This window comes from Oncorhynchus gorbuscha, linkage group LG04 (genome assembly GCF_021184085.1).
Source record: "Oncorhynchus gorbuscha isolate QuinsamMale2020 ecotype Even-year linkage group LG04, OgorEven_v1.0, whole genome shotgun sequence".
NCBI lineage: Eukaryota > Metazoa > Chordata > Actinopteri > Salmoniformes > Salmonidae > Oncorhynchus > Oncorhynchus gorbuscha.
The window spans coordinates 34,187,035-34,210,264 of NC_060176.1; the positions used below are offsets into that span (position 1 = coordinate 34,187,035).

The 23,230-nt window shown below is 41.5% G+C and overlaps 1 protein-coding gene across 7 annotated transcripts in view; it reads right to left on the reverse strand.

The window, feature by feature from the left end:
- The window catches only part of LOC124033992 (dematin-like), a 92,996-nt gene that overhangs the window by 18,310 nt on the left and 51,456 nt on the right, over positions 1 to 23,230 (reverse strand). For 5 of the 7 annotated variants that reach the window (XM_046346568.1, XM_046346564.1, XM_046346566.1 and 2 more), the window contains 9 exons: positions 18,198 to 18,251; positions 16,002 to 16,082; positions 15,498 to 15,653; positions 14,676 to 14,720; positions 6,878 to 7,022; positions 6,715 to 6,759; positions 6,411 to 6,560; positions 5,163 to 5,302; positions 4,922 to 5,027 (listed from right to left, as the gene is read on the reverse strand). In XM_046346568.1, coding sequence (XP_046202524.1) covers positions 4,922 to 5,027; positions 5,163 to 5,302; positions 6,411 to 6,560; positions 6,715 to 6,759; positions 6,878 to 7,022; positions 14,676 to 14,720; positions 15,498 to 15,653; positions 16,002 to 16,082; positions 18,198 to 18,209 — 880 coding nt within the window. In that variant the 5' untranslated portion in view covers positions 18,210 to 18,251. The remainder of the gene's footprint in view (positions 1 to 4,921; positions 5,028 to 5,162; positions 5,303 to 6,410; positions 6,561 to 6,714; positions 6,760 to 6,877; positions 7,023 to 14,675; positions 14,721 to 15,497; positions 15,654 to 16,001; positions 16,083 to 18,197; positions 18,252 to 23,230) is intronic. The other 2 variants (XM_046346569.1, XM_046346570.1) reach the window with 2 other exon arrangements.

Below are 23,230 nucleotides of genomic sequence, written 5' to 3' on the forward strand. Positions count from 1 at the left end.
GAGAGCACCCTTACCTGCTGACCTATAAATTATGTCTCCGTAATCTAGCATGGGTAGGATGGTCAGGGTTAGTTTGGCAGCTGGGGTGAAAAAGGAGCGATTACGATAGAGGAAACCAAGTCTAGATTTAACTTTAGCCTGCTGCTTTGATATGTGCTGAGAGAAGGACAATGTACCATCTAGACATACTCCCAAGTACTTGTACGAGGTGACATCAAGCTCTAAACACCTCAGAGGTAGTAATCACACCTGTGGGGAGAGGGGCATTCTTCTTACCAAACCACATGACATTTGTTTTGGAGGTGTTCAGAACAAAGTTAAGGGTAGAGAAAGCTTGTTGGACACTAAATAAAGCTTTGTTGTAGAGCATTTAACACAAAATCCGGGGAGGGGCCAGCTGAGTATAAGACTGTATCATCTGCATATAAATGGATGAGAGAGCTTCCTACTGGCTGAGCTATGTTGTTGATGTAAATTGAAAAGAGTGTGGGGCCTACGATTGAGCCTTGGGGTACCCCCTTGGTGACAGGCAGTGGCTGAGACAGCAGATTTTCTGACTTTATACTTTATACTCTTTGAGAGAGGTAGTTAGCAAACCAGGCCCGAAGACCCCTCAGAGACACCAATATTCCTTAGCCGGCCCACAAGAATGGAATGATCTACTGTATCAAACGCTTTGGCCAAAATATACCCAGCTAACAACTTAATGTTCCCTCTAATGTTTAAGTCTCCAGTTTTCCGTTAGTTTGGGGAACATTGTATCTATATTAGCAAAATCCTTCTGAGAACCTTTTTTAGCATGTTTTGGTGTTAAAGTTAGGAGAACATTCCCTTAATGTCAAGCAGAACTTATCTAGAACATGGTTACAATGTTCACAGAATATACTGTACAACATTAATGTCCTAGATACGTTTTATGGGACGTGGCAAGAACATTCATGTGTCCCACCAAATGTCCCACCAAACATACACAGGACATTGGTTGCCATGTTCTCACAATATTAGATATATATTTTCTAGACATGTTCCATGAGAACGTTGCAAGAACATTCCTGTGTCCAGTTTTCTAAGGGCTAGGAGAATATTCCATCAACATCCCACCAAACATACACAGAATATGGTTGTTAAGATATTAATGTTCTAGACACATTTCATGGGAACGTTGCAAGAACATTTCTGTGTATCAGTTGTCAGGACGAGGCTTGAAGGTCCCAAAGAAGCACCTCCCATGTTACTGTTGCCAAGCCCCTAATTGGTGAACCACTAATCCAATCACAGCTGTTTTTGTCTGTTGGCAAGTTCAGGGATACTCATACACACAGTGTTTTAAATGTACATATTTGACACACTTCGACAACATTGTGCATGTTCATTAATATAGTAATTATTACTCAACATGTTCTCATCTGGGATTTGAACTCAACCTCTTAGTTTACAGCATTTTCCTCCTACACCACCATGTCTCTGTCAATTATTGATTTGATTGACTTGTTTCCACAATTTAAGGACTTTCTGTATCGTTGTCTGGGGCAAATTAACCTGTTTTAATGATACACCTGCACAGTGGTAACCTCTTGTTTTAAAAACAAGACGGGGCTTGCCTGTTTTGCATGTTATTTTACCATTAATAAGTGTCACATATCAGTTTGCAAACAATGTATCATTGAGTTAATAAAACTGCATACAAACATGGCCTCTTTTTTTGTTTTCTTGATTAAGGCAGCTCCAAAATGTAGCCTAGCTCAGTGCTTTCTGTGGTGGTGGGGCTAGCCAGCAGAAAATACAGAGGGTCACGCAGTGATTGGCTCAGTGTTCTGTCAGTCATGGCGACACTATGTCACCGCCAAGTCTATGGGTAGAGGTACAAAATTCTAGCCCCTTGGGTGCTACCATAGAGTTGCATTAGAAGTGCTCATCCAAAGCTCAAGGTCATTAGCCACAGATGAAATTATGTCAAATCATGTTATATGTACAGTAGCTTTGATTGGACTGATCATGTCAACATCATACTTTCAAAATCTTAGCTAGCAGTCATCATCATGAATCAAGTAGACAATCTACTGGCAATTCCTTTTTAATCCTTGTCATATGGCGAGAAATAATGAATAGAAATTATAGATAAAACGTATCGGTGCTCATCGGCCATTGGACATAAACATTACACAAGAAGTTGGAAATCGCAAATTCAACAATGAGTGGTTTGGAAGGAATCAGTGACATTGGCTAACTGCTAGGATTACAAAGCAATCACTTGCCTGCTATTCAGTGGAGGGGCTGTGTGGTCCCAAATCTGGGATTAAGGGTCTCTTTTCCAAGTTTAAAATTATAAATATTGGCCATGCTGTCAATTAAGCATGATTTGTGCCGCACTCAAAACAACTGTTTCGGAACTGGGAAAACTTGACTTCAGTGAGTTGAAGACGACTGGGAAGTCTGGAATAAATGAGCTGGGAAAATACGTTTTGAACGGTCATCCAACTCGGAATTGTAAATCCGGCCTCTTTCTAGTGCTACGACCTGAGGATCAATGACATCATGATTCAACCTTGTTTTTTCCCCGAGTTCCAAGTTGATTTGAAGCACCGTAAATCCAGAGAATACCAGACTTTGAAGACAAAATTTGCTCACAAAGGACCGCCGTGCCACCTTCCTGTTCAAGTGAGCACAGTTGAGGTGAGTCCAAAAATTTATTGTATGCTGCTGCATAAATTATGTAATATGCCAGGTAGATATGTATACTGTAGCTAAGAAAGTAATACTAAAGTGTATGTTGTGTAGTTTAGACGTTTTTGCAAATGTATTGAAAATGTAATGCAGATATCTAATTTACACAAGTGTTCACACCCCTGAGTCAATACATTTTAGAATCACCGTTGACAGCGATTACAGTCTTTTGGGGTAAGTCTGGATCTTACAATATTTGCACATTACTCTTTTTTAAATTCTTCAAGCTATGTACAGTTCCTTGTTGATAATTTTCAAGTCTTGCCATAGATTTTCAAGCCGGTTTAAGTCAAAACTGTAACTAGGCCACTCAGGAACATTATATGTCGTATTGGTAAGCAACTCCAGTGTATATTTGGCCTTGTGTTTTAGGTTACTGTCCTGCTGAAAGGGGGAATTGTCTCCCAGTATCTGTTAGAAAGCAGACTGAACCAGGTTTTTCTCTCTAGAATTTTGTCTGTGGTTAGCTCTAGTCTAATTCCTCTGGGGGGGTCAAAGAAAAATCCTTAGTCCTTGCCGATGACAAGCATACCCATAACATGAAGTAGCCACCACCATGCTTGAAAATATGAAGAGTGGTACTCAAGTGATGTATTGTGTTTGACCCAAACATAATGCTTTGTATTCAGGACATGAAGTACATTTCTTTGGAATATTCTTTTGCAGTTTTACTTTAGTGCTTTATTGCAAACAGGATGTTTTTTGGGGGGAAAAACTACAGATTTCCTTCTTTTCTCTGTCATTTAGGTTAGTATTGTGGAGTAACTACAATGTTTGTGAGCCATCCTCAGTTTCCTCCTATCACAGCCATTAAACTCGAACTGTTTCAAAGTCACCATTGGACTCATGGTGAAATCCCTGAACAGTTTACTTCCTCTCCGGCAACTGAGTTAGGAAGGACACCTGCATCTATGTAATGACTGGGTGTTTTGATACACCACCCAAAGTGTAATAATAAGTTCACCATGCTCATATTTCTGCTTTTTAAATTACCCATCTACCAATAGGCGCCCTTCTTTGCAAGGCATTGGTAAATCTGCTCGACTGCTCGACTGAAGGACCATACAGATAATCGTATGTGTGGGGTAGAGATGAGATAGTCATTCAAAAATCATGTAAACACTATTATGGTACACAGTGTTATGTGACTTGTTTTTTACTCCTGAACTTATTTAGGCTTGCCATAACAAAGGGGTTGAAGACATATTGGCTCGAGACATGTCAACTTTTCATTTTTGTATTAATTTCTACAAACACTGACATGATGGGATATTGTGTGTGTTGGCCAGTGACACAAATCAATTTTAAATTCAGGCTGTAACACAACAAAATGTGGAAAAAATCAAGGGGTGTGAATACTTTCTGTAGGCACTGTATACTCTGAGAACATGGAAACCATGTTCTGTGTGTTAGGTGGGATGTTGATGGAATATTCTCCCAACCCACAAAAAACTGGACACAAATGTGTTTGCCAACATTCCATGAAACGTGTCTAGAACATGAATATCTTATGTTCTGAGAACATGTCTATATGTGTATGTTTGGCTGTCCTTTGATGGAATACTCTCCTGATCCACAGAAAACTGGACACATTGTTCTTGCAATGTTCTCATTTAACGTGCCTAGAACATTGTCAGAAACTAGCTGTGAAGGCGGATGAGCGATATGCTTTTACAGGCTAGTCTGTCTGGCATGTCAATGTTTACTTACAGAATATAAAAGGCTGTCACGGAGAAGAGAAGATGCAGGACAAAGTCGGGGGTGGATGATTTTCGTCCCTAATGCCACACTATTCCCCATATAGTGCACTACTTTTGACCAGGGCCCATGGTCAAATGCAGTACACAATCTAGGGAATAGGGTGCCATATGGGGGGACACAAGCGATGTTGTAGGTGGAGGAAGTGTGGAATCTTTACCATTTCTACAAAGAATTTTAAATGGAGCATATGTGTGATTTTGTGTTTCTTTCTCGTTTCCACCACACTCAGAAGGTCACAATCTAACACAGTGTTAGTCAACCCCTACACTGGGGATTAGCACCGGTTACCTGGGATGTTGCTTGTTGGTCAAACAAGTTAAATTGTTAATATAAGTAGTCCTTCGAGGAAGAAGGACCTTAGTTTCCTGGTCTCTTGAACATAAAAGGTTGATAAACATACTTTCACGTATACATAGTGAATCTGCCTCTCTCTTACCCATGTGCATTGCTGTCCGGTCAGGCAGTGAGCGAGTTTTCCTGCGGATGGGCACAGCTTTATCCAGCTCCTCTTTCAAGATTATCTTTCCCAAGTTCGACTGAATCTGCAGGGTAGACATATAGAATGTCAAAAGGTTTTCAAAGCAACCACTATCATTGAGTTACACTTAAGAAAACACTTAGGTGTGTTCAGTAGCCAAATTTGGGAGAATTTGTTACAAAAAAAACCTGTTCCGTACTTTGTTGAGCTCCTGCTTCTGCAGTTGCCGTAGTCCCCACATATCATCGGGCAGGTCTCCATTGTCATATTCATCGTCCTCCTCATCCCTCTCTCCCTCCTCCCTCCTCCGGGACTCAGCCTTCTTCCTCCACTCTGTCTCTGTGGTAGAGGGGAGGCAAGTGTTAGAGGAAACCCTGGTTCTACTAAGCTCTATTACTCTATTACTCTCCACTACCAACCCTAACTATACCTCCTCATTGAAGCTTAGTAGCTCATCAGCGGCCCGGCGTCGGCAATGTTAGCAGCCCACTGCCAATTTTAGCCATCAGCTATACAGCGGTAGCCGACACTTCAGGCTAAGAGCAGCATTAACTGGCGGAACTGCTAAGGATGGTCGGTGTGCTGTTGTGTTGCTAGAGGCATGCCACCATGACGGTTAGCGACACTGGTCCGATATCAGTTTACTGTACCTACAACGGTGGGCTGCCTCATAGCCACCAATGTTTTATAAGTGCTTGCTGGCTGGAATCGTTCACTATTAGGGTTGCAAAAGGAGAGTATATTACTGGAAACTTTCAAAGTTTGCCAGTAAACTAACAAAATGTTGGTAATTTTCTAGATTTGGGGGAATTTTATAAGATGACATATCTTATAAAACCTTTTTGGGTTCTTGAGATTATCACAGGCATCTGTAATTATCTTTGACCTTACCACATGTAAAGTATATAACATTTTAAAATACAATTATTTAAAAATATAAAACTGAATTACAAAGCTGTAAAACATTATTCTAAATATAAACCATCAACTTATTGAATACGATTGGTGTTTAATATGAAGGTTTCAACATGAAGTTTATTTTACTACCTCAATGTGTTTTGTTGTAAATGTTTTGGCACCAAACTGGTGGCATTTGTAAAAATAAAATAAAAATTAACAAAAGGAAATGCATGAAAGAGTTGCAGAGTTAATAAAAAATTATCCCATTATTGATTAGATGCTTTTTTCATTAAATTAGGTTCTCTTGAACCATATGGTCTATCCACCAAAAACTCATGGACCATATGGACACAGATATTCCCCAAAAATTATACTATATATGAATACATTTTTTAAAAGTTATTCAAGTATAAATTACCTAAATGACCATAGATTACCTGTCAATTAGCAAAATTACAGAAGATTACAGTTACTTTGTTAAAATACCGGTGGCTTTGCAACCCTATTCATTACTATTCACAGTTGTGATTAATAGTGTGAGACTTACCAACTGCAGCCAGGGAGGGGGGGCAGGGCCAGTAATCTGTCTCAATCTTGGAGGGTTTGTTGGGATCAGGTGGCTGGGCGGCAGGGAATTTAGATGACTCAATGATGAGATCCTCTATGTGTTTCCCCTGGGGGATGGATGCTAATACATCTAGAGACACACACACACACAAACACAAGGATATATACAGTAAATGTTCACAGAAAAACATCCAATGTTACCTTTTAATGTCAAATATTATGCCAGTATACAATAAATTACTAAACTGTCAACACACAGACATCAATTAAGTTGCATGAAATACCTTGTTTGTAAATTGGTGGCTTCTTGTATATATTCATTCCATTATCTGCAATGAAAAGATAAAATGAAGTCCCAGATGAAAAGCAAAGCACCCTGAGAGGAGAAGGGTGCAGAGAAGATAGAAGAGAAGAGAAGGGGATAAGTGTGCTGATGGATTACAATACCTGGCCTGTGAAAGTGCTGTGTGGGGAGCTTGGTGGCGGTGTCTAATGCAGAGCTGGTTTTGAGCTGGAGGTTTGAACCTGCTGATGACCCTCCAGGTGACTCCCTGCTCTCCAGCCACTCCTTGGGATCCTTGAAAAGAATGGTCTAGGGACACGAGATTAACATTACCGTCCGGATCCTAATTGATATTCAAACCGTAACCCAAGCACATATTGGGAAAGTGCATGAAAAGGAGGGTTCTGTGTACATTAGGTTTCATCCCTGAGTGAAGAAGCCAGTGAGGTCACAGCAAACAATAAGAGTGTAACAGATGCTCATTGTTTCCATGGTAACTGCTTTTTGCAAACATGCTTGTGTGGAGTCGTGGGCTTTTAGACAATGGATAGGTCTAATCCTGGATGCTGATTGGTTAAAACTGCATTCCTGCCGGTGTCTTTTCCACAAATAAAAAACCTGTTGAAATACCTATTTGAATCCAAGATGGCGTAGCAGTGGGATGTTTTGATTGTCTTGTCCCATCCCTTGTATATATTGTTTCCTTCTTCGTATACATTTAGTATATATTTTTAATCTAATTTTTCCATCTACGGACTGAACATACTCTCCTGCAAACCGCCTCACCCAATGCGGTATGGACCTGCTATTTTTTATACTTTAGAACCGTAACCCCCTTCAAGCTAGCCAGCTATAGCTAGTAGTCAGTTAACCACTGCTAGTTAGCCAGCACCGTCTGGCAGCTTCAGCCCGGTCAACTTCTGCCAGCCAGCACACCACGATATCAACCCAGAGCATATCGGACTGCTTTTCTCCACCATATCTCCGGATTCCAACCGCAAGCTCTGAACCTTTACTCTGGATCATCGCAGTTAGCTATAGCTGCTATCCAAGTGTCTACTCTTGGCTAACATCTCTGTCCCGAAGCAAGCACCAGTTAGCCTGGAGCTAGCCTCGAATCCAAGCCCATCTCCCGGCTAGCCGAATAGATCTATCAAGAATTCCTGGGCTTCAATTACCTCTTTGGCCAATTGGCCTGGACCCTTTGCTGCCGACAAGGAGCCCCGCCGATCCATCACAAGTGGTCTACTGGCGTAACCGTCCGAGGGGGTTTCTGTCCCGAAGCAAGCACTAGTTAGCCTGGAGTTAGCCTCAAGCTAGGCCCATCTCCCGGCTAGCCTGAAGAAATCCATCAGATAATCACTGGGCTTCAATTACCTCTTTTGCCAATTGGCCTGGACCCTCTGCTGCCGACACGGAGCCCCACCAAACCATCATGACTGGTCTGCCGACGTAACAGTCCGAGGGGGTTTCAACAGGCTCCCCCGTTACGACGTCCCCCTGAGGACTATCTGCTAGACTGCTGCTAGCTGTCTGAATTTGTCTGAATCTCCGTGCCTCCAGCTCGCCTAGCTACTCACTAGAACCTGTGATTACTCGGCTACACACGCCTCTCCCTAAAGTCAATATTCCTTGGCTATTGCTGTTCTGGTAGTCATTTTTGTCTTATTTCACTATAGAGCCTCCAGCCATGCTCAATACGCCTTAGCTGTTGTTCCACCGCCCACACATGTGGTGACCGCACCTGGCTTAAATGGTGCTTCAAGAGACAAAACCTCTCTCATCACCAAGCAATGCCTAGGCTTACCTTCACTGTACTCACATCCTACCATACCCTTGCCTGTACACTATGCCTTGAATCTATCCTTCCGTGACCAGAAACCTGACCCCTTCACTCTCTTTTCCGAACACACTAGACAACCAGTTCTTTTAGCCTTTAGCCATTCTCTTATCCTACTCCTCCTCTGTTCCTCTGGTGATGTAGAGGTTAACCCAGGCCCAGCAGCCACCAGCATAACTCCCATTCCCCAGGCGCTCTCATTTGTAACCGTAAAAGCCTTGGGTTCATGCACATTAACATTAGAAGCCTCCTCCCTAAGTTTGTTTTATTCACTGCTTTAGCACAACCCGGATGTCCTAGCCGTGTCTGAATCCCGGCTTAGGAAGGCCACCAAAAATCCTGAAATTTCCATCCCTAACTATAACATTTTCCAACAAGATAGAACTGTCAAAGGGGGTGGTTGAAATCTACTGCACAGATATCCTGCAGAGTTCTGTCATACTATCCAGGTATGTGCCCAAACAATTCGAGCTTCTTTTAAAATAACCTTTCCAGAAACAAGTCTATCCCAGTTGCTGCTGTTTATAGACCCCTTCAGCCCCCAGCTGTGCCCTGGACACCATAAGTGAATTGATTGCTCCCCATCTATCTTCAGAGCTTGTACTGTTAAGTGATTTAAACTGGGACATGCTTAACACCCCGGCCGTCCTACAATCTAAACTAGATGCCCTCAATCTCACACAAATTATCAAGGAACCTACCAGGTACAACCCAAAATCCATAACCATGGTCACCCTCTTAGATATTATCCTTACTAACTTGCCCTCTAAATATACCTCTGCTGTCTTCAACCAGGATCTCAGCGATCACCGCGTCATTGCCTGCATGCGTAATGGGTCCGCGGTCAAACAACCCCCCCTCATAACTGTCAAACGCTCCCCAAAACACTTCAGCAAGCAGGCCTTTCTAACCGACCTGGCCCGGGTGTCCTGGAAGGATATTGACCTCATCCCGTTAGTAGAGGATGCCTGGTTGCTCTTCAAAGTGCTTTCCTCTCCATCTTAAATAAGCATGCCCCATTCAAAAAATGTAGAACTAAGAACAGATTTTGCCCTTGGTTCACCCCGGACTTGACTGCCCTTGACCAGCACAAAAACATCCTGTGGCGTTCTGCATTAGCATTGAATAGCCCCTGCGATATGCAACTCTTCAGGGAAGTCAGAAACCAATATACACAGTCAGTTAGGAAAGCTAAGGCTAGCTTTTTCAAACAGAAATTTGCTTCCTGTAGCATTAATTCCAAAAAGTTTTGGGACACTAAAATACATGGAGAATAAGAGCACCTCCTTCCAGCTGCCCACTGCACTGAGGAGCGGAAACACTGTCACCAATGTCGTGATGTGGCCCTCTTTGGGTATAGCGTGCCTTCCCCTCTCTCTCTCGCCTACACCCAGGCTGCTGTTATCTCAGGTTGTAAATTCCTGGACGAGACTCTCTTCCTCATGGCCAGACAGTATAGAGAGAGAAAAAAGGTTTCACAGGAGAACAAAGGAATTTCTTCCACATCACAGAACTTCATAACTGAACAATATTCACGTTCTGGAGAATGTATAAACGGTCGGTGAAGTAGCCAGCTACAAAATGATCCATTTTGTACAATTTCATGAAACTCATGAGAGACAATACAGCCACATTACCATAACCCTGTTTATACAAGTGTCTCAGTTATGAGGTTTGCATCTAATTGTTGTATAAATGAATGAGTAAAGATGAAACTATTTGTGAAATTATGTAATGTGATTTTAAACTGTTTAATGAAGGAAACTCCAATTCCCTTTGGAGTTGAACTAAATCATTGGCCCGCCCCATGAGCACAGACATTGATCTGGCGTCATGGGACAGCCCCTTTCTGATCTTCCGAATATAACCCCCACCTTGGGAATTCATCTTCAGACCATGCTTCTCTCAATTGCGAGGGCTAGGGTTTCAGTGTAGAGACCAGCTTACCTTGATAACCACGAGAGGGCTAAGGTTTGAGTGGATTGCTGAAATCTTAACTATACCATGTAGTTAAACTCTGAGACTATCGATACCGACAGAATAAGAACACATTTTTGGTACTAATTACTAGTCTACAGCTAGGAAATATGTACCCGATGAACGTGAAAGCAACCGCCGAAACACCTAGTCTATAACAACTATTGCTGAATGTTACTCTGAACTATCCATTCTAACCACGGCAGAGAGAGAGAGAGGGCGGACAAACCGAGATCACGATGACACACTGAGCGTAAATATACATATTGATTGCAATTATTCCCGAATGAGTGAGCATTCATGTGCAAAGATGAGCATTTCAATTGTTATAATTATCAACTTTGTAGTGTCTTACCTTTCGCACCCTCCTAGGTACCTTTGTCTAACAAGCCTCCATGCCGGTTTAGCAATCATTTCCTTGTAACTATATCTATTGTTTGTTTGTTTACGCATTTCTGTGATTATTTAGTTAGTAAATAAATTATTTAAGACAATTGATGTATGGATGATTCATAGGTAAGACTGGGTTCGTGAAGATAACCAACAATTTACAACGTTTGGAATGAGACTAACGTGAGGTAAAGAATAATTAATTAATTAGAAGACTAGTTGATCAGATATTAAAAATTATTACTTTGTAATCTTAACATTTTCCTTGGTGCTGTGACTTCCTAGATAATTACAGTTACACGATTAAGTCACGTAATAATAATTACAGAGAATTTATTTGATAAAAATAAGTCTTCAGTTTAATGATGCCAAAGACACGACACCACCGATAAATCTATGATGATCGAGAATTTCAATAAGTATTTTTCCCCAGCTGGCCATGGTTTTCCACCTGGCTACCCCTACCCTGGCCAACACCTCAGCACCCCCTGCAGCAACTTGCCAACCCCCCCCCCCCCCAAACTTCTCCTTTACCCAAATTCAAACAGCTGATGTCCTGAAAGAGCTGTAAAATCTGGAACCCTACTAAACAGCTGGGCTAGACAATCTGCACCCTCTCTTTCAAAAATTATCTGCTGAAATTGTTGCAACCCCTATAACTAATTCAACCTCTCTTCCATCAGTCTGAGATCCCCAAAGATTGGAAAGCTGTCACGGTCATCCCCCTCTTCAAAAGGGGGGAGGGAGACACCTTAGACCCAAACTGTTACAGACCTATATACATGCTGCCCTGCCTTTCTAAAATCTTCAAAGCCAAGTTAATAAACAGATCACCGACCATTTCGAATCCCACCGTACCTTCTCCACTATGCAATCTGGTTTCCGAGCTGGTCTTGGGTGCATCTCAGCCACGCTCAAGGTCCTAAATGATATCATAACCACCATTGATAAAAGACAGTACTGTACAGCCGTCTTCATCGACTTGGCCAAGGCTTTCAACTTTGTCAATCACCACATTCTTATAGGCAGACTCAACAGCTTTGGTTTCTCAAATGACTGCCTCGCCTGGTTCACCAACTACTTCTCAGACAGAGTTCAGTGTTACAAATCGGAGGGCCTGTTCTCCGGACCTCTGGCAGACAGTCTCTATGGGGGTGCCACCGGGCTCAATTCTCGGGCCGACGCTTTTCTCTGTATACATCAATGATGTTGCTCTTGCTGCTGGTGATTCTCTGATCCACCTCTAACGCAGACAACACCATTCTGTATACATCTGGTCCTTCTTTGGACACTGTGCTAACAAACCTTCAAACAAGCTTCAACGCCATACAACACTCCTTCCGTAGCGTCCAACTGCTTTTAAATGCTAGTAAAACTAAGTGCACGCTCTTCAACCGAATGCTGCCCGCACCCTCCTGCCCAACTAGCATCACTACTCTGGATGGTTCTGACCTAGAATATGTGGACAACTACAAATACCAAGGTGTCTGGTTAAGACTGTAAACTCTCCTTCCAGACTCACATTAAGCATCTCCAATCCAAAATGAATTCTAGAATCGGCTTCCTATTTCGCAACAAAGCCTCCTTCACTCATGCCGCCAAACATACCCTCGTAAAACTGACTATCCTACCGATCCTTGACTTCGGTGATGTAATTTACAAAATATCCCCCAAAACTCTACTCAGCAAACTGGATGTAGTCTATCACAGTGCCATCCGTTTTTATCACCAAACTACCCACCATTGCAACCCCAATGCTCTCGTTGGCTGGCCCTCACTACATATCCGTCGCCAAACCCACTGGCTCCAGGTCATCTATAAGTTTTGCTAGGTAAAGCCCCGCCTTATCTCAGCTCACTGGTCACCATAGCAACACCCACCTGTAGCACGCGCTCCAGCAGGTATATTGCACTGGTCATCCCCAAAGCCAACACTTACTTTAGCCACTTTTCCTTCCAGGTCTCTGCTGCCAATGACTGGAACGAATTGCAAAACTTTCTGAAGCTGGAGTCTTTTATCTCCCTCTCTAACTAAGCATAAGCTGTCAGAGCTGCTTAACCATCACTGTACCTGTACACAGCCAATCTGTAAATAGCACACCCGACTACCTCATCCCCATATTATTACTTACCCTCTTGCTCTTTTATACATCCCAGTATCTCTACTTGCACATCATCTGCACAAATATCTCCAATATTAATGCTAATTTGTAATTATTTTGCCTCTACGGCCTATTTATTGCCTACCTCCCTACTCTTCTACATTTGCACACACTGTACATAGATTATTTCTTTTTTTCTTTTGTGTTATTGACTGTACGTTTGTTTATGCTTTATCCTGGCCAGGTCGCAGTTGTAAATGAGAACTTGTTCTCAACTGGCCTACCTGGTTAAATAAAGGTTAGATAAATAAAAAATATTTTTAAAAGTACTCTATTCCATCTTATTGCGCAAACCACTGTCTCATCAGCACAGCCATGCAATTTATATATTAGATCTACACCGTAAAAACAGACATTATTTTCAATTTCTTTTAAACTAGCATTTGGTTTTCAACAGTGGAGATTTGTAATAACCTTGCTATCTGTCTCTGCCATTTGTAACATTGTTTCAATATTGAAATTCGATCTCCAGCTGTCCTATGGTAATGAACATGTGGGGACGAGACAGACAGTGTCACACCCTGATCTGTATCACCTGTCCTTGTGATCGTCTCCACCCCCTCCAGGTGTCGCTTATTATCCCCGGTGTATATTTCCCAGTGTTTCTTGTCTCTCTGTGCCAGTTCATCTTGTTTGCCAAGTCAATCAGGTGAACCCCTGCCTGAACCTCTGCCTGGCCTGACCTCGAGACTGCCCTTTGTCTGGAACTGTGTCTGCATTAGGATCTCCCCTTGTGTCCTTATACACCGGCAGGCTGGAATCTTTTCTCAGTCAGTCGAAAACATGAATCGGCATAATTTTTATGGATATACAATATTTAAAAAATTCAATATTAAAACACAAAATGCAGCTGATTTGCTGTCATTCCAGCTTCAGTTTGAAATAATTGTGTTTGCTGTGTAGTTGGCTCTCTCTTCTGAGCAGTGGCCTGGTAAAATCGCACATCATTAGCTCATTGTAATGGATAATAATTTGAAAACAGCTTCAACAAACGCAAACGCAGCTACCTTGCTGTTATTCTGGCTACACTGTTTGACGTGACTGTGTTAGCCACAGTTGGCTAGCTAGCAAGCAAGGGGTAAGAACTTTGGCAGCCATCATGGCAAAGGAACATTTAGAATGAACTACTTAGAACAAAAAGACTTAATGACTGGGTCGCGTCTCTGGCGACCGAACTGATAGAACGAACGACCAGCCAGCTTGGGTAGCAACCCTAGATAGTACGAATAAATTAATGAAAATAACGTATTTAATGAAAATATGTCAATCATATTTTACACGTTGTATAAAAGCAAGAATGTTCTCGAAGCCGGTGTTTAGAGGATAAATTGGCATGGTGCGAATATATCCTCCAAATACCTGCTCTGGGAGCATTATCACTTAAGTGTGTGTGAGTGTGTTTTTAACCATACCAGTGGAGCACAAAACCTTTCAATAACGATTCCATAATTATAAACAGTAGGTGTGTGTGACTGTATGAGAAGGAGATAGGAGAGGAGATAGAGCTCTTTATGGGGTACTGTGCAGTGGACTGACAATTAACAGCTCAAATGATTCCTCATCCGAGAGCACAGACCCCATCCATCCATCTTACCTCAGGAGAAGCCGGGTGGGAGAATGAACACGGAGACATGGACCTCTGAAGGAGAGAAAAGAAACAGAGGGCTGTTTGATCAGTTGAATTTTCTCCCATGGCTGCAATCTTCTTTGTGGGCTTAGTGAGACAGACATTGTTTGACAGACAGTGTTACAAGCCTAATCGGGTTTTGACAGATAAAGGGAAATGACAAAATCTTATCACATCACAATTTCTAGAAAGCCCTTACTGAATTCCATTGATCTCTGTAATACGTCTGTGTCCCACATAGCACCCTTTTCCCTAAATAGTATAGGGCTCTGGTCAAAAGTAGTGCACTATATAACAAGGTGCCAATTGAGGCTCAGCTAAGTGTTTGCATGGGAGAGAACACTACACGAAGGTCAATCAGGCTAAATGTACCTGCCCTGCATTTCAATGGTGCAGCTAAGTGTTTGACGGATATGTATACGCGAGTATATATTAATGCATACATTGTATATAGTCTATATATAGTGGAGTTATATCCTATCACACACAGAGTTAATAGGACAAATATTATAATCACTTAACTAGTCAAACAGGTTAGCTAAAAAAGTGTAATCAAAGACAATTATATTATGTTTGTCTTGATAGAACACCACTTGTGTCATAGTAGGACAGACAAAAACTCATATGATCATTAACTGTTAATCATATAAATACATCCTGAATACAATAGGGCCATTCCAAACGAGAGAAGGATATCCGCGCCTTAAAACTTAATGGTAAACCATTAGGGTAGAGAGGAAACACTTAGCGCTGTAATATGATGGAGGGTGGTGTGCTGTGCCCTATGACCTCTCTGCTTCGGGGCACCTCCGATAGTTCCAGAGGCGTGTAATTGAAATGGGGTTCGTAGATCATTAAGTCCGGCCTCTCGATGTCCAGTATCGCCTTGTCTTTGGGGATGGCTGCCAAGTCCTTATAGCCAATGACCTGATTGTCCATTTTGGCCTGGAAAGAGGAATATAAGAAGAGGGAGAACATGACATGGGATTGCATTGTCATGTGAGGTGTGTGTGTGTGGTCTTGCTCTTCTATCCTTGTGGGGACCTGAAATCCCCCAAAGTCCCCACCAGGATAGTAAAACAAAAAATAATTATCCATGCGAGGATAAAGGCTATTTTCAGAGGGGTTAGGTTAAGGGTTCAAATTATTGTTAGAGTTAGGGTTAGGGTAAGGGTTAGGTTTATGGTTAGGGGTTAAGGAAAATAGGATTTTGAATGGAAATACTTTTTAGGTACCCACAAGGGTGTGTGTGTGTGTGTGTGGAGGAGTGGCTGCCTTATGGTGCAGACTCACTGTGATGGCCACGGCTAGGGATCCTGGGATGCTGATACCACGGAGGGAACACACACTCCCAGGTGAGGTGCGGGCCAGCTGCTGCTTCCAAACACACAAATTGTCAAAGGTCATAGGGTTTGACACACAGCAACAACATTGAGATTGTGGCTCAGTTAGTAGAGCATGACACTAGCAACTTCCAGATCATATGCACTCACTCTGGATACAAGTGTTTGCTACATGGCATATACAGTACCAGTCAAAAGATTGGACCCAACTACTCATTCCAGGGTGTATCTTAATTTTTTACTATTTTCTACATTGTCGAATAATAGTGAAGACATCAAAACTATGAAATAACAACAACAATTTTTTTAAACAAATCTAAATAGATTTTAGATTTGAGATGCTTCACAGTAACAACCTTTTGCCTTGATGTCAGCTTTGCATGCTCTTGGCATTCTCTCAACCAGCTTCATGAGGTAGTCAACTGGAATGCATTCCAATTAACATGTGTGCCTTGTTAAAGGTTAATTTGTGGAATGTCTTTCCTTCTTAATGCGTTTAATCCAATCAGTTGTGTTGTGACAAGATAGGGGTGGTATACAGAAGATAGGGCTATCTGGTAAAAGATCAAGTCCATATTACGCAAAAACCATCAAGCGCTTTGATGAAACTGGCTCTCATGAAGACCGCCACAGTAAAGGAAGACTCATAAATACCTCTGCTGCAGAGGATAAGTTCATTAGAGTTACCAGCCTCAGAAATTGCAGCCCAAATAAACGCTTCAGAATTCAAGTAACAGACACATCTCAACATCAACTGTTCAAAGGAGACTGCGTGAATCAGGCCTTCATGGTCAAATTGCTGCTGGAAGAAAAAAAAACACTACAAAAGGACACCAATAATAAGAAGACACTTGCTTGGGCCAAGAAACACAAGCAATGGACATTAGCCCAGTGGAAATCTGTCCTTTGGTCTGATTAGTCCAAATTTGAGATTCTTGGTTCCAACCGCAGTGTCTTTGTGAGACACAGAGCAGGTGAACAGATGATCTCCAAGTGTGGTTCCCACCATGAAGCACGTAGGAAGAGGTGTGCTGGTGTGGGGGTGCTTTGCTGGGGATACTGTAAGTGATTTATTTAGAATTCAAGGCACACTTAACCAACACGGCTACCACAGCATTCTGCAGTGATATGCCATCCCATCTGGTTTACGCTTAGTGGGACTATCATTTGTTTTTCAACAGGATAATGATCCAACACACCTCCAGGCGGTGTAAGGGCTATTTGACCAAGGAGAGTGATGGAGTGCTGCATCAGATGACCTGGCCTGCACAATCACCCAACCTCAACCCAATTGAGATGGCTTGGGATGAGTTGGACCGCAGAGTGAAGGAAAAGCAGCCAACAAGTGCTCAGCCTATGTGGGAACTCCTTCAAGACTGTTGAGAAGCATTCCAAGTGAAACTGGTTGAGAGAATGCCAAGCGTGTGCAAAGCTGTCATCAAAGTAAAGGGTGGCTATTGGAAGAATCTCAAATATAACATGTATTTTGATTAGTTTATTTCATAGTTTTGATGTCTTCACTATTATTCTACAATGCAGAAAATAGTTTTACAAAATAAAGAAAAACCCTTGAATGAGTAGGTGTGTTCAAATTTTGGACTGGTATTGCACCATACTGTATTACTTGATATGAAAAAATATATGACGTGTCACGTTTGTCCATTTTTATCATTTATTTTTTACATATATGGTTCTTCATCTGTAGGATTCTGTGTAACAGATCAACACACTTAATAATAAATAATAATATATGCCATTTAGCAGACGCTTTTATCCAAAGCGACTTACAGTCATGTGTGCATACATTCTACGTATGGGTGGTCCTGGGGATCGAACCCACTACCCTGGCGTTACAGGCGCCATGCTCTACCAACTGAGCTACAGAAGGACCACTTAACTTATACTGTTTCCAGATAAATAGTCTGTGAAAACTTTACTAGTTAGGAAATTGAACTACCTCTAAAACATGTATGTACACTCTAATATGCCTTGCTTCCCATCTATATTACTAGGGAAAAATGCCACATCCACTAACATTTCTTCTCCTCGATGAATGTATGTAGAGACATATAGAAAAGCATAATTAAATTCTGTATGATTCGTCAGGCAACGCTCTAATACCAACCACGATCAATAAAAACCATACCTTTGGCATCATTTTATAGGATGACAAAAAAAATGTTCTCTTGATGAGGCTTCACTGAAAGAAAGAGAGTCAGTGTTAAACAATGAGAGAGATGATCATAAAATAGAGGCACATAAAAGTTGCAATTCAATAATGCCCACTCAGTGGCAAGGACAATTGAAACATCAATTGACAAAAGTGTCACTTAAACGAGTACCGAGCAAATCATCCTTGAAATGTGTTAAGAGTGAAGTGCCATTGGACATTGAACAAGGCATTCAGAGAGATCATTGGTTGCTCATAGTACCAGTAGTAGTTCTTTATTAGTCTCAAATTGCACAATGCAGTGCCCATCACATTGCTGTATAATGTGTCTATATATACTACCGTTTAAAAGTCACTTAGAAATGTTCTTGTTTTTGAAAGAAAAGCACATTTTTGTCCATTAAAATAACATAAAATTCATCAGAAATACAGTTTAGACATTGTTAACGTTGTAAATGACTATCGTAGCTGGAAACCACAGATTTTTATGGAATATCTACATAGGCGTACAGAGAGGCCCATTATCAGCAACCATCACTCCTGTGTTCCAGTGGCACGTTGTGTTAGCTAATCCAAGTTTATCATTTTAAAAAGGTTAATTGATCATTAGAAAACCATTTTGCAATTATCTTAGCACAGCTGAACACTGTTGTGCTGATTAAAGAAACAATACACCTGGCCTTCTTTAGACTAGTTGAGAATCTGGAGCATAAGCAGAAATTGCCAAGAAACTGAAAATCTCCTACAATGCTGTGTACTACTCCTTCACAGAACAGCACAAACTGGCCCTAACCAGAATAGAGAAAGGAGTGGGAGGCCCCGGTGCACAACTGAGCAAGAGGACAAGTACATTAGAGTGTCTAGTTTGAGAAACAGACGCCTCACAAGTCCTCAACTGGCAGCTTCATTAAATAGAACCTGCAAAACACCAGTCTCAATGTCAACAGTGAAGAGGCAACTCTGGGATGCTGGCCTTTTACACTTTTTTGGATACTACATGATTCCATATGTGTTATTTAATAGTATTGATGTCACTATTATTCTACAACGTAGAAAATAGGTAAAAATAAAGAAAAACCCCGGAATGAGTAGGTGTGGCCAAACTTTTGACTGGTACCGTGTATATATATATACACTGAGTGCACAGAAATTTAGGAACACCTTCCTAATATTGACTTGCACCCCCTTTTGCCCTCAGAACAGCATTAATTCATCGGGACATGGACTCTACAAGGTGACGAAAGTGTTCCACAGGGATGCTGGCCCATGTTGACTCGAATGCTTCCGACAGTTGTGTTAAGTCGACCATTCTTGATACACACGGGAAACGGTTCAGCGTGAAAAACCCAGCAGCATTGGAGTTCTTGAAGGCACTTCAATCTTTTATCTTGCCCATTCACACTCTGAATGGCACACATACACAATCCATGTTTCAATTGTCTCAAGGCTTAAAATCATTCTTTAACCTGTCTCCTCATCTTCATCTACACTGATTGAAGTGACTTCAATAAGGGATCAGAACTTTCACTTGGATTCACCTGGTCACTCTGTCATGGAAAGAGCAGATTTGTATACTCAGCGTGTGTATATATACGGTTGAAGTCAGAAGTTTACATACACTTCGGTTGGAGACACTCGTTTTTCAACCACTCCACAAATTTCTTGTTAACAAACTATAGTTTTGGCAAGTCGGTTCGGACATCTACTTTGTGCAAGTCATTTTTCCAACAATTGTTAAAAGACCAATTATTTCACTTATAATTCACTGTATCACAATTCCATTGGGTCAGAAGTTTACATACACCAAGTTGACTTTGCCCTTAAACAGCTTGGAAAATTCCAGAAAATAATGTCATGGCTGTAGAAGCTTATGATAGGCTAATTGACATCATTTGAGTCAATTGGAGGTGTACCTGTGGATGTATTTCAAGGCCTACCTTCAAACGCAGTGCCTCTTTGCTTGACATCATGGGAAAATCAAGGAAATCAGCCAAGACCTTAGAAAAAATTGTAGACTTCCACAAGTCTGGCTCATCGTTGGGAGTAATTTCGAAAAGCCCGTAGATACCACGTTCATCTGTACAAACAATAGTACGCAAGTATAAACACCATGGGACCATGCAGCCGTCATACCGCTCAGGAAGGAGACGTGTTCTGTCTCCTAGAGATGAATGTCCTCTGGTGCGAAAAGTGCAAATCAATCCCAGAACAACAGCAAAGGACCCTGTGAAGATGCTGGAGGAAACAGGTACAAAAATATATATATCCACAGTAAAACGAGTCCTATATCGACATAACCTGAAAGGCCGCTCAGCAAGGAAGAAGCCACTGCACCACAACCGCCATAAAAAAAAGTCAGACTACGGTTTGCAACTGCACATGGGGACAAAGATCATACTTTTTGGAGAAATATCCTCTGGTCTGATGAAACAAAAATATAACTGATTGGCAATAATGACCATCGTTATGTTTGGAGTAAAAAGGGGGTGGCTTGCAAGCCAAAGAACACCATCCCAACCATGAAGCACGGGGGTGGCAGCATCATGTTATGGGTGTGCTTGCTGCAGGAGGGACTGGTGCACTTCACAAAATAGATGGCTTCATGAGGTAGGGAAAGTATGTATGTGGATATATTGAAGCAACATCTCAAGACATCATGTTAAAGCTTGGTCACAAATGGGTCTTCCAAATAGACAATGACCCCAAGCATACTTCCAAAGTTGTGTCAAAATAGCTTAAGGACAACAAAGTCAAGGTATTGGAGTGGCCACCACAAAGCCCTGACCTCAATCCTATAGACAATTTGTGGGCAGAACTGAAAAACCGTGTGCGACAAGGAGGCCTACAAACCTGACTCAGTTACACCAATGCTGTCAGGAGGAATGGGCCAAAATTCACCCAACATTGTGGAAAGCTTGTGGAAGGCTACCTGAAAAGTTTGACCCAAGTTAAACATTTTAAAGGTAATGCTACCAAATACTAATTGAGTGTATATAAACTTCTGACCCACTGGGAATGTGATGAAACAAATGAAAGCTGAAATAAATCACTCTACTATTATTCTGACATTTCACATTCTTAAAATAAAGTGGTGATCTTAACTGACCTAAGACAGGGAATTTTTACTCAGATTTACTGTCAGGAATTGTGAACAACTGAGTTTAATTTTATTTGGCTAAGGTGTATGTAAACTTCCGACTTCAGCTGTATGTGTGAATTTTTTTTTTTTATAATTATATATATATATATATATATATATATATATATATATATATATATATATATATATATATATATACAGTGGGGCAAAAAAGTATTTAGTCAGCCATCAATTGTGCAAGTTCTCCCACTTAAAAAGATGAGAGAGGCCTGTAGTAATTTATCATAGGTACACGTCAACTATGAGAGACAAAATTAAGAAAAAAATCCAGAAAATCACATTGTGGGATTTTTAATGAATTTATTTGCAAATTATGGTGGAAAATAAGTATTTGGTCACCTACAAACAAGCAAGATTTCTGACTCTCACAGACCTGTAACTTCTTCTTTAAGAGGCTCATCTGTCCTCCACTCGTTACCTGTATTAATGGCACCTGTTTGAAATTGTTATCAGTATAAAAGACACCTGTCCACAACCTCAAACTGTCACACTCCAAACTCCACCATGGCCAAGACCAAAGAGCTGTCAAAGGACACCAGAAACAAAATTGTAGACCTGCACCAGGCTAGGAAGACTGAATCTGCAATAGCTAAGCAGCTTGGTTTGAAGAAATCAACTGTGGGAGCAATTATTAGGAAATGGAAGACATACAAGACCACTGATAATCTCCCTCGATCTGGGGCTCCACGCAAAAGCTCACCCCGTGGGGTCAAAATGGTCACAAGAACGGTGAGCAAAAATCCCAGAACCACACGGGGGGACCTAGTGAATGACCTGCAGAGAGCTGGGACCAAAGTGACAAAGCCTACCATCAGTAACACACTACGCCGCCAGGGATTCAAATCCTGTAGTGCCAGACGTGTCCCCCTGCTTAAGCCAATACATGTCCAGGCCCGTCTGAAGTTTGCTAGAGAGCATTTGGATGATCCAGAAGAAGATTGGGAGAATGTCATATGGTCAGATGAAACCAAAATATAACTTTTAGGTAAAAATTCAACTTGTCGTGTTTGGAGGACAAGGAATGCTGAGTTGCATCCAAAGAACACCATACCTACTGTGAAGAATGGGGGTGGAAACATCATGCTTTGGGGATGTTTTTCTGCAAAGGGACCAGGACGACTGATCCTTGTAAAGGAAAGAATGAATGGGGCCATGTATAGTGAGATTTTGAGTGAAAACCTCCTTCCATCAGCAAGGGCATTGAAGATGAAACATGGCTGGGTCTTTCAGCATGACAATGATCCCAAACACGCCGCCCGAGCAAACAAGGAGTGGCTTCGTAAGAAGCATTTCAAGGTCCTGGAGTGGCCTAGCCAGTCTCCAGATCTCAACCCCATAGAAAATCTTTGGAGGGAGTTGAAAGTCTGTGTTGCCCAGCAACAGCCCCAAAACATCACTGCTCTAGAGGAGATCTGCATGGAGGAATGGGCCAAAATACCAGCAACAGTGTGTGAAAACCTTGTGAAGACTTACAGAAAACGTTTGACCTCTGTCATTGCCAACAAAGCGTACATAAAAGTATTGAGAAACTTTTGTTATTAACCAAATACTTATTTTCCACCATAATTTGCAAATAAATTCAATAAAAATCCTACAATGTGATTTTCTTGATTTTTTTTTCTCTATTTTTTTCTGTCATAGTTGAAGTGTACCTATGATGAAAATTGCAGGCCTCTCATCTTTTTAAGTGGGAGAACTTGCACAATTGGTGGCTGACTAAAGACTTTTTTGCCCCACTGTATATACCCATTGGTTATTGAAGAGTAACTTATACCTCATGTGTAACGGCTTTCTTTAGGTGAAGTAGAGGCGGACCAAAATGCAGCGTGGTGGTTATTCATGTTCTTTA